At 34.2% G+C, this 17,756-nt stretch overlaps 1 protein-coding gene across 1 annotated transcript; it reads left to right on the top strand.

Moving 5' to 3' along the window:
• Nucleotides 1-54: 54 nt before the first annotated feature.
• On the top strand, nucleotides 55-15,956 carry Ifrd1 (Interferon-related developmental regulator 1). Its single transcript, XM_071587603.1, has 9 exons — nucleotides 55-248; nucleotides 672-779; nucleotides 1,074-1,242; nucleotides 3,347-3,578; nucleotides 4,553-4,773; nucleotides 8,179-8,434; nucleotides 9,295-9,390; nucleotides 9,494-9,616; nucleotides 13,912-15,956. Exons 1-9 carry the CDS (start codon nucleotides 215-217, stop codon nucleotides 13,993-13,995), a joined length of 1,323 nt encoding a protein of 440 aa, XP_071443704.1. The 5' UTR covers nucleotides 55-214; the 3' UTR covers nucleotides 13,996-15,956.
• Nucleotides 15,957-17,756: the final 1,800 nt, after the last annotated feature.

Here is a 17,756-nt window from a genome sequence, read left to right as displayed (position 1 = left end):
CCTCGTGACCCGCCAAGGATTTCCCAGAAATCGTTGCAAAACGCAAGGCCGTGAGGCTTGGACTTGTATGTTTTGAGAGCATGATGTGTATGAGTTTTAGCGAAATTTTATTTATATGTCAATTATCAAGTTTATTTAGGAGGAATTCTATATTTAACTGCTTACCGTCTTGATTACAAGGGTTTTAGGCCGAAACGGATTAGTTTAAGTTACAATGCCAAAAGGAAAACGGAGGGGAAATAAGTCTGGTAAGTAACCATGCTGAAGTCGTTCTCACGTTGCATTGCAGGTTTACGTTACCTGTCGAAATGTTTTACTTAAGCTTAAAAACATAGATTGTCTTTGCGCCATTTTTATTTATTTTTGAAGGCTATGATTTTTTTAAAGCTAAAGATTTTTTTAGGCGCAGTTAATTTTATTTTCCTTCTCCAAACTTTAATGCGAGAAATGTGTGAATCTATGAGCCATATGCTCATAACGTTACGTGGCATGTTTTTATGTTCTCATTTTTGAATCAGCTGTTCATAGGAATTCGTGTCAAGGTCGGGCAATATCTGGCAGGTGAAAGTGTCGCGTGTATTCTCTCGCGGGTAAACCCAGAAGTAATGCTCCTCGAGGTTTCCCGATTTCAGGCGAATTTTTGAACGATATTCACCAATTTCTTGTCATAGGTGCTGGTCATAAGTCTCGCCAAGAGGTACCCACATCGGATGAAGATTCACTTGACAATGCTAGTATCATCAGCAATTTTTCGGAAAATCGGAGTGTTTTAGAAGAAGGTAAGTGACCCGAAAATTTCACTGTTTGAACCTTTTATTTTTAGTGCATATGTATGAGTGGCTCTATATTGTCACATTAGTAACCTTCCGATTCTCGGAATTTTGGTATTCTCGCTAAGGTTAAGGCATTGGTATGAAATTTAGATTAAGTTCATTTTGCATCAATCCTATCAACAGGATTTCTCACGGTTTTAATAAATGGCCGTAAATGTTTTATTCAATTATTTAAAATTATATTTGTTTTGTTATTATTGTAATGACTGGTTATCAAAAAAAATATCTGCCTTCTTTTAGGAACTAGTGAGGAGGTAGATGAACAAACCCAAGAAGAAGTTTTTGAAGAAAAATTAAAGGAAGCAATCGATGGAATTAATCAAAAATCTGCTCAAGGAAGGACACTTAGCCTTGAAGCAGTATCAAAGGCATTTGTCAAGAAATTTATTCCCGAATTTATTGTTGATAGGTAAATCTGTGTTCTTAGTCTTTAGAGATATTCCTGTCAGTTAAAATTAGCCCAAACAAATTTATAATTGCATGATTTTTGTATTGGAAAGCAGTATATTGGTGATATAAATTACTGTGCATGTTGCAATTGGCTCGAGGGAGCAATAGAAAGGCTTAGCAATTTTATAGTTTAAGAGGTTTTTTATTAGGCAAAATTATTTAATTTCAGTGCTTTAGGTTAACTGACAATGTGGTATGTTTCTTACCTTAGTTTTATATTTGCCTGATTGAAATATTTGCTTATTTTGTTGACCAAACATTTTTGTATTTTTAAGTTCTTGATTGTGCACCCAGAAACTCTAGGCCATTTGACTCTTGTGTCATAGGTGATTGTTAGGGATGGGTTTAGCATAAGTAACTCCCAGGTGAGAACAGGGGTTTGAAAAGGGTCTTTTGAAGAAAGGCTTAAACATGGAATGTTACCATATACAGAGTGGTACCTTATTTCAAAATTCATGGGCCTCAAAAGATTGAAATCTCTGTGGTGCAACCCATATTTGAAATACATTTAAAATATCTTATCATTCCATATTTAGGTGGTAACAGTGATGTTGAAGACTATGCAATTTAGTTTTTTTGCTGTTTAGAAAGTGCACTTTCTGTCTCTAATATTTAACAGAAATTTGAAATTTTCTACATGTGGTCATACAACTGCATTGTTCACTTTAGTTTATGGACCAAGCCAAAGAAATCAATATTTGTCCTTGGACATATTGAATCAGAAACGTTTCCCATCATACCTCGACCATCTAACATCTTTCCCCATGATGTCTCTTCTAGCTGCTACTCTTGCTTCTGGAAATATGGACCCAATGGGGCTTCTCCAAGATAAATGTGTGTTACATTTGTTAGCATAAGTGTTGTCACGATTGTTATAATGAAATATACTTATGTCGAAGTTGCTCCTTAAAAACCCAACTAAGGTTGCAAGACTTTAAATATGCTTTCTGGCGTATGAATAATGCAATTCCCTCTATTTGGGAGAAGGGATATTTTTTCTCATTCAGTGTCAGAACCTATGTAGGGTAGGCATTGTTTTTTCAAACAAAAGCCAATGCAGTTCTCATCTTCTTGCATTACATTTGGCATCTTCAGGAGGTTACAGTAACCAGTTTAATACCATTTATTTGGTCTTTGATTGTACTAATAATCAGTTTAGGTATTTTTAAGAAAGAGCTTGAGCATGGGAATTTCATGTTAACATTATTGTTTGCTATTGTGATACAGTTAACTAGCCATATTCAACTTGCCATGTAATGGGCTACCAATTTTCAGTGTTGTATTCAATTACCCAAAAAACTGCACAATTAATTATGCTTTATCTTAATGAAATATTAGGAAACAAACTAGATATTTGTGAAACAGTAGTATTAAGCATAGTATTGGCTCAGGCTTTTATGTCAATATTTTCATTTATTAATCCTAGCAATTGTTAAGTTCTGTCCATTTGTTTTGGGGCTTTTAGCTTCAAGTGCTGCAATTTAATTGATACCAAAAGCATCAGGTTTTAAAGTAAATTATTGATTTCAACACAATCAAAACATAGATGCTGTTGCATAATTCCAACAGTGTATCCATTGCATATCCTGCATTTCAATACATATTAAGCTCTACCAAATGAACTTCATCGCTAACAAAAATTCCATTTGAATTTCCTTGTGTTAACTATAATCATGAAAGGCAACCCATTCATTGTACATAAATTTGACGCCATTGGAGTTTTTAAGAATTTCATTTGGAAATGCTACACTGATGGCTTCTAGGTGTTTTGAATTATGAGCTTGCCTTTTAATTAAATGAATATTTTATGTTTCATTACAGTTTTACACGGTATGGAATGTATTATAGTCCACATTTAATAATGATGAAAATGTGTTAAGATAAAGTTGTTTATAGTAGCAATACCTAAATAGGTTTTGAAAGTTATTTTTTGTTGGGCAATCCTGTAAAATTTGGCCAAGTAAACTTAGGCCCAGTTGATTCTGAGGTCTAGAAAAAATCTTGAGTTGTTGTGGAACATGTCGCTTTAATGTTTCATGTTCTCATTTCCAAAATCTATTCAGGCGCCTGACATTAACAGATGGCATTGAAAGGAGCTTGAAGAAAGGGCGTGGTGCAGAACAGGCTGCTGCTGCACAGCTGGCATCACTATTGTGTCTCCAATTAGGTGGAGGGGATGAATTTGGAGTAAATGATGGTTCTGGTGGTTCAGCTGACCAGGCATTTCGAGATTTGAGACCAGTGTTAATTACTTTAGCCAATGATAATGCTGCTACTTATTCTGCAAGAGCTAAGGTAGGTCAATGGAATACATTTTGATGAGTTAAGGGTGTGCTGGTCACCTGAAGGTATCCAGTTCACCCACTTCCCAGAATTATTTCATTTTTTAGTCTTTTATGCCCAGTAGAATACTATGTCTATCTCCTCAAGAAATACCCATGAATTCCCTGCTATTGGATTATTTTTTCTCGGTCAAGGATCTTGGCAAGTTAACTGATAGTAAACTAAATTTCTTTGACTATTTCAAAGTTGTTAAAAATAATACCATGTCTCTTCTTGGCTTCGTATACCACTTGATGGAAATTAGAAAACCCCATGCACTGAAATCGTACTTATCAACTTTTTTTCTTCCGATTATTTACTTTTGGCCTTCCATGTGGTCAATGTCAGCACTTCTTAATCTCAAAACTTTTTTAACTGTGTTATTAATTAATTTTACGTGAAATAATGATACACAAAGTTCTCCATTTTCTACTATATCCACTGATACTATTCTTCCATCTCCATCTGTAATCTTCCCAATCACAGGCTAAATCATTTAAAGTTTAACAATAGTACTATTAACTCGGATATTGACAGCCCCAAACAGCAATCTCCAATTAATTTGGGATTACCTTTTCTTCCTATCTGTAACTCATTACTCTAGACACCCATTCCTAGGTTCTCTCTTTTTGTTTTTATTCCTTTATAAGTGTAGCAATGAGAAACCTATTAATAAGTAAAGAAGTTGTGCATGTTACTTATATGCATTCTAATCCTGTTGTTACCCTAGTTTGAGTACAAAACCACTTAGTTTTTTTTTTAAATGCCTAAGAAAAATTTTCAATGCAACAGTTCTGAACTTGAAGTTCATAAATTTTATATTTTAAGGAAATTACACGACTGCTCTGAAAATGCTAAGGATTGCTTTATCTTTACCCAATCTAGTCGATATTTTATCACTCTCTAGGATTGATTTATCAATGAAGTTTCTGATTAACATATTTCAGTGTTGTATGGCCTTGGGGTTGTGCAGCTTTGTTTCTGGAAGTGAACTTCAAGAAATGATTGAGTTAATGTGCACCTTGGAGAACATCTTTTGGCTTGCTACCAGCTCCTCTGTGCAGGCCTCAAATCCAGAGTCAGCCACTCTTTACAGTGCAGCCCTTTCAGCTTGGGGTCTGCTACTCACTTTAATGGCACCTCCAGATGTATATTCTTTGATGGGAAGGTATGCTTTAGTAATTATAAGATTATATTTTGATCAGTAATGTTGTTCAATTGGTTAAAGGGTGTTTAATTTCAGTATAACTTTAGCATTCTTAACATTAGTGATCTGCAATTTCCGTCTTAAAATGTATTGATATTAATTGGTTACCTTATAATAGTTATAATAGTAGTAATTCATGCGTGATTCAAAGTATAATTATATTGAACTGGGAACTCACGCGATGTCACGTGATAGGTCCTCATTAAATTGCTCTGAAAGTGGAGTGATACAAAAATTTAATTTAATTTTGTTAGGTGAATTAACTATAAGTAATCATCCCGGTAAAAGCATTGCTAAACCTCTGGGTTGGGAACGCTGGTACTTATGACAGCATTTATTAAGCCAACTGAATGTAAAATGAGTAGCTGATTGATTGACCATTGTCGTTAGTTGTTTCCACAGCTATTGTTTATTGACCTTAGTTATGTGCTATTTTATTTCAATAGTGAATAATATTCTTTTAAAAAGGTAGGTAGGTAGAACAAAAAACCAGAAATTTTGTAAGAAGAATATGTGAATGTTGAAAATCTTATGATTTTTAGTAATTCTTATGTATGAGAAGTTATAATACTTCAAATAATTCCATGTTAGGTGTTGTTTATTTACATAGTAGTAGTATTTAAGGGGAGGCGACCGACAGCTGAGGTCAATTGCACCATTAGGGATGGACAGGAAAGAATGAAAGTAGGGATCAAGATACCTCTGAAAAATATTCAACACTGCTGGGATTTGACCCCGGGCCCTCTGGTTGGGCAGCCAGTACGATAGCCACCACACCACTGCGGTCCCCTCGTTTATTTACATTTATTGCACCTGATTGTATTAACAATGCATGGTCATATATATTATATTTCATTGTAATCATTTGTGATACTGAATCTGTAAATTAACTAAATTTGAAAATGCAATTTTAGTCTTTCCTCAAGCCTCAACTTTACAGAAACCTTGAATAAACATATTTGTCTGTTTTTTTATGCATAAATTTAAGGTTTTACTGTTATTACAATTTCAACGAAGGTGTGACAAATTTTCTGCAATTCCAAATTGAAGATATGCTATCTCTTTCTTTTTTTTATATAATTTAATTTGGCTTAAGTAAGCCTATTGTATAGATGGAAGAACAGTTGCATACGGATGTAAGCCCTACAAGTTATTCGGAGCTGAAGTCATAAGGTTTTGTTTACAAAAAAATTTAGAAATTTTTTCCCTAAATAATTTTATTTTTTGAGCTAACGTAAATTAGGTGCTTTTTAGGTAATTGTAATAAGTTTGTAATAATAATAAATGTTCTGTCAGGAATAAGAAATCAGACAAGCTTGATATACCTTTTTTCCCTCTCTTTCCTTGCTAGTTAACCGAATATTTGTGATTTTGAACTTAGTGTTCATTTTGTGCCCATTTTCAGTCATTTTCTTTTGGTGGTAATGCAATACCTTTTTATATCGAAGTTGTTACAGTCCTTTTTACTGGCATTTCTAACTTCCTTTCAAAGGTGGTTAGTAAAATTGGACTACACAATCTTGAGATTAGTTTCATGAAGAACATGTACTATATAGACCTAATGACCCAATTATTTGTATAATAATGCAGCATCTTGAAAATGTTCTTCAATAAAAAAACTTATCTTAATTTACGGATCTCTAGTTTGTAGCATAACTGCAATTAGGATACTTCTAGAACACGAACTAGTTGCTATTTAGCCAAGAAAAGTTGGATATAGAGATGAGATAGTTATGTGGTCCTCAGTATCAGTTGTATTTTACAGTATTCTTTGCAAAAATATTAACTAATACCATTTTAAATGAGCCTGTAGTAGCTAGAGAACTTACATTACTCTTCTTACATTATTTTTTTATAATTCTGAATGTTCCAGTCATGTATCCTATGGGCACATATATATTATTACATTTTATCATTCATTTGATTCAAAACCCTGTATTAATCGGTGTCCCCAAGTTTTTCCCATTTAAATTATAGTCAGTTAAACACTAACATTTGGAGATGCATGAACTCATTGAGTGGTGTTTCCCTGAGAAATATGATGTCAAGTGTTAGTCTGCCGTAATAGTCAAATCAAATTTTATTCCTGAATTGTTTTAATTTCAAAAGTTTTTCAATAATGCTGAAAAGTATACTCCATGTATCTCCCGCAATCATACTCTAATATTCTTATAAAAACACGTAAAATTGCAAATTTATGCTAATATGATTATACTAGAAGAGAGTGCAATTTCTTCTCTTGCGTGGCTATAATGGTTGAAATGGGAGCATTTAAACATTAAATTTGATCTATTAGTGTGTGTATAATATATTATGTCATTCTTTTGCCATTATCTGTTGAAAAATAACTGAGACCTTGCTTGCTGCTCCCTGACCCTGCTCTCTTCCCTTCCACTCATCCACCTCCTGTCTTCCTTAGTATGTTTGCCTGATTTTAGTGTATTATCAGTAGAAATGAAGTAATTTTAGACTCAAAAATCATGCTCATTGAATTCATTGACATATGACATTATGAGGAACTTCAATTGTGATAACCTGAACACCACACGATCAAACAACGATCATGGAAATAATCATAATGTTAAAATTTCTGCCGTTCTTTAGTAAAAGTAGCTTTACTAAAAGTTTTAAGTGAATTTAAAATTCTTTGACTTCATTTGAGGATTAATTGGTTACCCACATAATTATATGAATTTATGCTATTAAAAAAATGGTGTTGGGAAATTAACATAAAGTAGACTTCAGGGTGAATTCTTTTCTGGATTTCTACCGGGTTAAGTTCTGCATTGCTTGACGCTTCATTGGACAAGTCATTCATTGATAGTCAGCAGTAATGTGGAACTTAAACTCAGTGGAAATCTGGAGAAGAATTCACCATGAACATATGCTGGGAAAACATAAAATCCTATAGTGGACTTGATATTGCAGTATTTTTGATAATTTGATTGGTTATTTGACCGATGGGATTGTAACGAACTCCGATATCATGCCAGTCAGTGAGATCAGAATTGTATCGGGGTGACAGTTTCATCTGTGCAAAACTCACGCCCTCTTAGATTGAGCCTCAATCAAAAAATAATATCTTGCCAATTGAAGAAATTTCATGTTTAGGTTCAATGTAGATTCTTTTGAGATTGTAAATTTTCCATGGGATGGATATTTAATCATCTAATTGGATATGAATTATTAAATTAAAGTAAAGTATGTTTAATTTGAGTTGATTGAAAACCTCCTTCAAAACATCCTTGATAAATTTAGTATATTCAAGTGTTCTAAGCAAATGTTTCCAGTGATTTTGGGGATATTTTTTTGTAGCCCCATTGATTTATTTATGAATGGATAAACATGAGATAATAATTTATATAGGCAGCTGTCAAGACTTGTCAATCTTCTGGATTCTGCATCACTGGATGTACGTATTGCTGCTGGAGAAGCAATTGCTGTTGCCACTGAATTGGGTCGGGAACATGATGCAGATTTTACCATTGGAGCTAAAGGATGTGACAATGAAGATCTAATAGAAACACTTCGTGGGCTTGCCACTGATTCTCACAAGTATCGTGCTAAAAAAGATCGCAAACAGCAACGTTCCAGCTTCAGAGACATTCTGCATTTTGTTGAGGTGATGACTTTATCAATTGATGCTCATAATTCTGTATTATAATGCATGTTAAGAAAGAAGATAGCATGCATACTTAATGTTTTTAAAACCAAACATGTTTGAGGTAGATGAGGAAGCATTACTATTAGAGTTTGCATTTAATGTACTAAAAGCAGGTGTTTGTTGCTAACAGTGCACTAAGTGAGAATTGTTTTGGCTGTAAATATACCCAATGATAGTTGTCAATAACTTTGCAATGTACACTCCCTTAATTTCTCAGTCATAAATGCATGGACTGGACTTTGTTTATATAAAGATTTCAGAAAAGGTGATAGCCTGAAATTTCTAAATCTCTGAGCCTCTCATGAATGCAGTTTGCATGAAAATTAGATTGCTGGTATTCCCTGTTGTTTCACCAATTGTACTTGATGTGCATTGTTACTATTTTAATGTTGCGAACATGCTCTTTCCTTGTAAAGGAATGAACCAAGTGTTCTTTGAATGGTCTTAGTTCAATTTTCGTGCTGTTCACAGTATGATTAATGTTTGAATCGTCTGTTCTGATACATTATGTTGAAAATATAGCTTTAAAGACAGTTCCAAAGTAGCGATAAAATTTTCAAGAATTTCAAATTAAAACGTTCTTGGTCTGTATGTAAGGTGGCAGAAGTGGTAAGTAAGCAAGGCTAAGTTTGCTTTTACTAATACTTGGCAGGTAATAAAGGGAAAACAAATTCTGGGGATGTTGAAATGAGGTTTCACCAATGTGGAAGGTGTTGGAGTTTTATTAATTGTTGCTGTATATATTGCAGGAAAATTTAAATGTTCACTTTTGTGTAATCAATATGTACATATTTTTAATACTTGATGTTTTTTATTAGGATGGAGTGCAGCCTGATATCCAAGTAAAATTTGGCCAAGAAATGCTAGCATTAGACTCATGGTGCCGAAAAAAGCAGTATGATGCATTTTGTCAGGTAGTTATTTGTTTAAAATTCAAGTTAAGGGAGTTAGTTGTATTTTAATTATATTAAATGTGAGGAATCTTATAAATACATTTATTTTTCGTACTCTGCATAGGTGCTGGGGCCTGGTATGAATCTTCATTTGACAGAAAATTATTTGGTTCGAGAAATATTTGAATTGGGAGAAAGGGTTTCTCCTCTGAATGTAGCTGTATACAAGGCAACAAAGTTGGAAAGGGTAATTAAATACTTTTCCTTAGTAAAGTATAAAATCTAGTATATAAAGAGTGATCTCATCTCATGATACTCCCTTTTTGTGTTCATGATTTAACTGACATTGATAGATTATCATTGACAAAGATATAGACAGTTCACACCCGGAAATATGTTAATAACAAAATTGAAACATTCCAAAGTGAGGCAGACTATTTTGGACTCTTGGATTTTTTAATTGGACTTTTGGATTATAAATTGGTGTCCCTCCAGATATTATGTTACCGAAAAGCCTGTCAGGTCAAAGTTATGGAGCATTTTCTATGGGAACATGGTAGGATAATATGACATTACTTTAGTTTCCTTGACCAGCTTGAAACTATTTCTCTGCAAACCTTTGTTCCTTAAAACTGTTAAACTCAAGATTTTGAAAATAAGAAAAATGTTACTCAACTGCAATTTCCCTAATCACTTTTTGGAAGGCTGAAATTTTATCTAACCAAGTCACGTGCCTTTTAATTAGTGTGCCTTTCCTCTCCTTCAAGGAGGCACCTTCAGTGGCCACCAGGCACTCAAATATTTAGACACAGCAACCACTATGTTAGTGACCGGGGGCCCTTCATTTTTACAAAGTTTTTAAGGAATTTTCACAAGCACAACACCACTGTAGTGTATTTTTCACCACTTAATCCTTTTAAAAGCTTTTAGGGCATCTTCATGTGTACTTGCACCACAAAATTATATTTGTATTATACATAAAAAAAATTATATTATATGCTTATTTTTTTAATTATATATACGAATTTACCATTCTTTTCTTTTTATTGTTGCTTTTTATTTCCTCTTATTATTATTGTTGTTATGCACTTGATGAAGGATTAAATGGATGAAGTGACCTTATGGTCTCAATTTTGCTCGAAGAAAGATATTTATCTACTTCATTGGAATTTGCTTTGAAGTTAATTTTCTTCATGTTTCATGTAGATTTTTAAAAATAACAACCACCTTTAGGGTGGCGAAGCTTTCCATCCTGGTGGTATATGGATTTTTGAAGTAGCCTTGCAAGCATGAAGGTGTATTATGGAGTGATTTCGTACCAGGATATTATCTATTTGGTTCCATTCAATCGAGTGACTTAAAGACTTGACAATTTATCTCTGAAGTGGTGTGTGGGGTTCCTTTTTAATTTTGTCCCCAAAATTTCAATTCAAGATTATACCACTGTTAATTTCTTAAATTCTAAATAACATTTTTACTGGTTGTTTATGACTACTTAATTTTTTTTTACAATTGTTGGCTGACAGCATAATTAATTGAGGTTGTATAGTTACATGTTACATCTTTTGGCTTTTTGTCTTCGGCTCTTGAGCTTAACCTTATTTTTTCATTTACCAGATAAGTTTCTTCTGGACCTTGCATGACAAAGTTCTCTAATATCTTGAGTTGAACCTCCTCTTTTTGATTGCTAAACATTTTCGCAGCCATCTGCAATCTCTCGTTTGGTCAGTATTCTTCCTAATACATCTGGGGTAGTTGACGAATGTACTAATATATGCAAGGCTTAGGTCCCTTCTGTCTTCATCATAGTTGTTGCACTCCAGCATTTAATGTATTCAGTTGTCTATATTGTGACTGTAGTAGTAGATGTTGCTGTTCATTTTTTCTATTAGTTTTGGTTAGTACTTCTTGGTCATTTTGCCTTTGTTTGTGTCAGTCAATTCCTGTTGCCATGCCTCCTGCAGAATCAAATTAATGGTCTCCTTATTCTTACATTCATATGGCTTGAACAATCTTGTGCCCGATATGACATACTACCTTGATCAAAAAGTTCCCGGAATAACCACCGTGTGCCGCTCCCATCGTTCCGATTTGAGTTCTGTTTTTTTTTGTTAAATTGGTACATCTGTTGTTGATATTCCCTTTAAATCTTAGTGTCATAACTTGACATTTGCAAAAGTTACTTAGCCAAGAGTACATCTATCTCTGTGTGTGTTGGCGATTTTTTACAATTGCAGAAATGGATTTAAATTTGCAAAAACGAACTTGTATTAAATTTTGCGTAAAAAACGGATTTAGTGGCGCACGGACGTTGGAAATGTTGGAAAAGTGTTTCGGCAACGATTCTCTAAAAAAAAACGGTCGTTTACCAGTGGCACGAGCGGTTCAGAAGTGGTCGTGAGTCAATCGAAGATGATGAACGCAGACCATCGACATCGAAAGTCGGTGAAAAAATTGATAAAGTAAAAGAAATGTTGGTCAATAACCGCAAATTAACCATCAGAGAAATAGCGGAGGACTTGAACATTGCCTATGGATCCGCCCAAGACATTGTGGTTAATGATTTGGGTTTCCGTCGTGTAGCAGCAAAGTTGGTGCCAAAAGACCTCAATTTCATGCAAAAAAGAGACCGTGTTGACGTCGCAAAAGACATGATTTGCGAGGCTGAATCCGATCCCACATTCATCAAAAGGATCATTACTGGAGACGAGACGTGGGTTTATGAGTACGACACGCAATCCAGACATCAGGCAAGTGAATGGCGTTCACCAAATGAGCCGAGACCAAAAAAACCATGTCGTTTTCAGTCAAAAAAGAAGGCAATGCTGACGGTTTTCATGGATTACAACGGTGTAGTGCATCATGAATTTTTGCCAGAAGGCCAGACAGTAAACAAAGAGTATTATTTGGGCGTTATGAGACGTTTGCGTGAAGCAATTCGCCGAAAGAGACCAGAAATGTGGGCAGAAAACTCGTGGATTTTGCACCATGATAACGCACCGTCGCACAGTGCTATCATTATTCGTAATTTTTTGACGAAAAATGCAAGAAATACCATCCAACAGCCACCGAATTCACCTGATTTGGCTCCCTGTGACTTCTTTCTGTTCAATCGAGTTAAAAAGCCATTACGGGGAACGCGTTTTAGCAGCCGAGAGGAAGTAATGGAAAAATCGCAGGAAGCACTGATGGACATACCGAAAACCGACCGTAACTTTTGCAAATGTCAAGTTATGACACTAAGATTTAAAGGGAATATCAACAACAGATGTACCAATTTAACAAAAAAACAGAACTCAAATCGGAACGATGGGAGCGCCACACGGTGGTTATTCCGGGAACTTTTTGATCAAGGTAGTATGTAGGCTTAAATTTGTCGGTATGCCTAATGTGAGACTATTTAGCTCTTAGTGGGTAGTAGGGTCTACAGCAGAAATGGTGAACCTTCTGGCAATTGAGTGCCAATGTTTACGTATGTAATAAGGTGGCTTTGCCCATAGTACTCTCCCATCAGTGGGGAATTCCAAAGGTATTTTGAATTTTTCTTAATAGTTATTATGTCTGAATTATGTAGCCATAACACAGTTGCTCAAGGGGTGTGTGTGTTTGATAGAGGTAATAAAGTAGTCAATTTGTGCCAAGTCTGTGGGAAGGATAAAAAATGAATTCAAGAAAAAGGGAATTGTGAGGAAATATACTTTCGAATGGTTTCAATGAGGAATAATGTAAATAAAAATATCCTGAAATTAGAAATTGTAGATAGATGCACAAAGAAGGAAATGACTCCTAGAATCAAAAGAAAGAGGAAGACATGCAGAGAATCATTGTGTCATATTGTGAATATTGTGGGCAAAGAGAGGAGTGTAGGAAGGTCAGAGGAAGGAAGAGAATAGGTTATTTAGGCAACATGAAGGCAAACAGAGGGTACAAAGAAATGAAGAAGGAAATACTGCGGTAAATACAAGTTTCATCTAGTGATAATGTAGTGCATAATGATGATTAGGGACCATCCAAAGCCTAAATGAATGGGTAGAATGCATTGTTTCATTTAGAGGCCTAGTCAATGCATCAAACATGGGAGACACTTGAAATGCATTTTTGGTACTCGTTTTGATACTGGAAATTTAGGATTTCTAAGCAGTGTGCAGGTGCTGAGTAAAATTTTCAATTTTTTGCATTATGTTTGAGCGCTAAGTGGTCACCTGCTGGAGCACAGGTGCGTGGGGAAAGTTTTTTGGGTGTCCCCCAAAAAAAGGATTTTACTGGAATTTCCACAGTAATTCAATATTTCAGATAGTGTATTCAAAACTCTTGTCCACCCAAGTCCTTAATTATCCAACATTGCTTTACAGTACAATTTGGTATTCTTAACGCACTTAAATTATACTAACTTGTCTATACCCATTATTCCAAACATTTCGGACATGAAACTTATGTAGATGTAGGATTTCATGTGGAAAACTTGTTCTATTTTTCATTTTCTGAAATGTCAAGGTTTTGCCTTCATTGATGTAATGTCAGTGTCCTTCTCCTCTCTTTCAGCATTTGATGAATGCAGCTGCTTTCAAAGCGAGAACAATTTTAAGGAGCAAAAATAGGGACAAGCGATCAGCAGCAGTCATGTAGTGAACACATTAAAATTTTTACATGTGAATGCAAAAAATTAATGTCACCTGAATTACTATTGGTTGTGTGTAATGAATTTATTTTGATCAGTGACTGCCATTTAAGCTTATTAAAATTATGCTTCAGTTCTGCAGTATTCTCTTTGTGAAAAGTTATGTATAAATCTCTTGATAAAATATCTTTTTAACTTCTACTTATTTCAATATCATATTGAAATTTTTTGTGAAATTATTTATCAAGAAGTAACTTTGTCTTTTTAAATTCTTTTTGAAACCGATTTTGTTTTGCTATTTTGAAAAAAGCTACTAGTGTTTGTTGAAAGTCTTCCAATGTTAATGTTCCACTGCAGTATGGATTTTATGATACAATGATAATTTATTGTAAACAATTCAGCAATTAGTAATTTTATACATCAAATTATAGACAATTTTGCGATTAACTTAAAGTAATTGTTAAAATTTTAATGCCTAAAATTAAGTTGATAGGGTAGAATGTATTTCTATCCTGATAAATCATTTTAGCTATTTACATCTTCATAATATGACAAGTGGTCGTTCATGATAAAATAATGGAATCATAATTTTTTCCAGTTAATTTAAATTATTTTAGTTCTTTGTGCATATCATGATGCATGATTTCTTATGCTTTTTATATGAATCTTATTAAATCTTGGATTTATTAAAAAATTACTGTTTCATGAAGTATCCAGAGCATCTTTAAGTTCAGCTATTTGTGGAATGCATTTTACTAATTCCACTGAAGTCCATAACTGCGTGGAACAGACCGGATGTATTTAGTCAGTGAAAATCATCTTTCCCCTATTTCTATTATTGTAATGCTAAATATTTTTGAAATCAAACTCAAGTTAATAATTTCTAATGTCCTTGTTGTTTGCCTGTTGCCAAATTCTAATTTGATATTTAACTGAACTGCCAAATCTTTTCTTCAAATTTTAGCTATTTTCATCTTCATAATATGAGAAGTGGTCGTTCTTACAGATTTCATAAACTCTCAGCAATTTGGAATAAGTTGAGATAGGATTCTTAGCATTGATTTGAAGTTATTCTACGTATGAATTAATTTAATTCAAGAATAAGGGAAGAAAGGAAAGTATGATAATTCATGCTTTTTACTTGGTCAATATGAGGAAGTGATTTCATATATGACGTAGTTGTTGCTACAGGCGCTGTCCCCTTTTTTCCTTCTGGCATTAAAATAAATTGTACATACTTGTTTTTATCAGTCAATTGTACAGTTGAAAGAGCAGTGGTGAATCATGTTAATGTTTTATACACTTTTCTCTTTAAGAAATATCTGTTGAGGAAGGTTTGTGGATTATTAACTGGATTTTCAGCAATGTCCACACTTGCTGTCCACCAGAATGTTGTAATAAATACTTTGTTGTGGTTGTTATATACTTGTATAATTGTGCCAATGTATATCTTTTTTAGCGAGCTCTTGGTAGTTAATTTCTTATTGAATATATGAATGGATTGTCTGGTTTTAAGCCAACAAGAGGAATTTGTGTTGTGAGATTATTAACCTTTTTAATGGTTCCACCATTTTTGTGATGTTGCCATTTTGTTGATGTACATTTGATTTTAAATAATTTATTGTTTGTAATTAGAGCTGGATTGTATTTATTTGTTGGAATTGACCTCTTATGACTGTTCAGCATGATGTGTATTGAAAGTCTTTAATTTCAAATCAGTCTCAAATTATTGTTTTTGAGGGTGAAGATTTGTTAATGATGGTACATAATATCATTCAAAAGTAGTTGGGTATTTAGTAGAATTTGACCATCTTAACTTTGTACTGCCTGAACTGATGGCATCAAGTGTGGCTGTCACTGACTGTTTTTGTGTGATTTGTACTTCCAAGATGCATCAATAGTTTTAACTATTATGCGACTTTCTCCAAAAATAAATTTTACCACTTCTAAAGGGTAAATAGATGGAAAATATATGTATCTATAATTTATATTTTTACAATTAAGTGAAATCATATTCCTAAATGATGAATGACTCATGGCATAGTTATGTTTTTCTTAGCAGTAATTTATCAGCTTAGTGTAGATTTCTGACTAAATATTACAATGACTAATTGTTTAGCTCTTAACACACTCTATTTCCTTAAATACATCCAAAGTGACTCTTATTTTCCTCCCATTGTTTCTTGTTCCTCTTGAACCCACTTGTCCTGCCTTTGAATTTCCCCCAGCAGTCATCATATCTCCTAAAATGCCTAGTACTTATTCATCTGTTTTGTGTCCTCTTATTGTTTCTTTATTCTTATCCACATCCCAAAAGACAGCAATCTTTGCTTATCCTCTTGCCTCATTAGCTAAGTTTCCAAGGCATACAAAGCAACACTTCGTATAAAGTTATCTTTAATCTTTTATTATGTAAGGTCCTTGTCTTAAATTCCTGCTTCATTGTAAGCACTCCTAACAAAATTTGTATCTTAATATCCCTACCGCTATGCTCGCAATCCTCCAAAGCACATTCTGAATAGGCAAACTGTTTCACCTGTTCTAGTTTAAGCTGCTCAACATAAATATTTATCTTAGCCTTCATAATTCTTGAGAATCTCATTGGGTTCATTTTCTTAGATTTATTATAATCCCATACTATCACACTAATTCTGCGCTATGCTAAGTAGTGATTTTAGCCCCTTGGGTGATTGGGTAACTAACACTTGTTAAATCTGATTTGAAGAGTAGCACACCTACTTTCACTCCAGCCCTACCCATTCCCCCCTAGCAATTTCCTCCTCGAACACAGCATAATGGAATTACCAGTGAGCCGTGAACACATCTTGGAAAAAATGCTATTTTACCATAAAATAGGTAGTGGATAGTAAATGGCAAAATTATGTCTGTACATCTTCATTTAAATTATTTGAATGAGTAATCTAGTGATATTTTAACGACTAGTGGCTATCCATGTGTTGATAAAGAAGAAGTTAAAGAATTGTGCTTCACTTATGTGTACTTCAAAGGATAATTTGTGCAGTTAATTGAATTAACCAGACAGCCATTTCAGAAAGCAACTGATTACTTACTTCTGCACTACTAGTGAGTAGTAATCATTATGTACTTTGAGTTTGAACACAACAATAAATAAATTCTCCATTATTGAAATGCTGTTTTACACTAGCACTTCAAGTTCAAACATTTTGTCCTGTATTATTATTTAGGCATAGAGGCTTCATTCTGTTTATTAGCTGTTAATTTTAAAGGAGGCTGGATCATGTTACTCTATTCAAAGTCTTAAGGAGGGGTATAGTCATTAGTGAATTAGTATTTCCTAAATGCCAGTGATGACCTATGCAAAAAGTGGTCATGGTACTGTAAACATTTATTTAAGTGAACTAAGCATGTTTCTTGGGTTTTCACTGTTAGTTGACTTGGCCTGTCCACAGCATTCAAAGTTGGTGTTCTCAGGTGAAAGGTAGATTGCTGCATCTTCGCCTCTTTTATATAGGCCATCGTGTCTCATCTACATCTACATAATACCCCGCAAGCCGCCGCAAGGGCGTGTGGCGGGGGGTGTTAGGTCACCAACCGTAAAAACGAAAAATACCACATGCAAAAAACAACACGGAAAATTACACTCCAGCAGCGCACACACTCATGCAAAACCCCCTCCATCCAATACTCATGCAAACACATACACCGCCAAACAACAAAAAACTGCACCCCAGGATACAGCACGAAAGCCATCCTAAAACACGCAAGCCAGGACACAACAAGCAAGAAT

The sequence above is a fragment of the Hetaerina americana genome, unplaced genomic scaffold (genome assembly GCF_022747635.1).
Source record: "Hetaerina americana unplaced genomic scaffold, ioHetAmer1.1.p SCAF_3, whole genome shotgun sequence".
In the NCBI taxonomy this organism is placed as follows: Eukaryota; Metazoa; Arthropoda; class Insecta; order Odonata; family Calopterygidae; genus Hetaerina; species Hetaerina americana.
Note: the sequence above shows the minus strand (reverse complement) of the source record. Positions and strands in the feature narration are given on the sequence as shown.

Excerpts from the sequence above, each read along its gene's own strand:
- Ifrd1 (XM_071587603.1), top strand. The coding sequence starts at position 215 with ATGCCAAAAGGAAAACGGAGGGGAAATAAGTCTG. Across the intron at positions 4,774-8,178 it reads GTATATTCTTTGATGGGAAG|GCAGCTGTCAAGACTTGTCA; the intron begins GTATGCTTTAGT and ends TAATTTATATAG. Across the intron at positions 8,435-9,294 it reads ACATTCTGCATTTTGTTGAG|GATGGAGTGCAGCCTGATAT; the intron begins GTGATGACTTTA and ends GTTTTTTATTAG.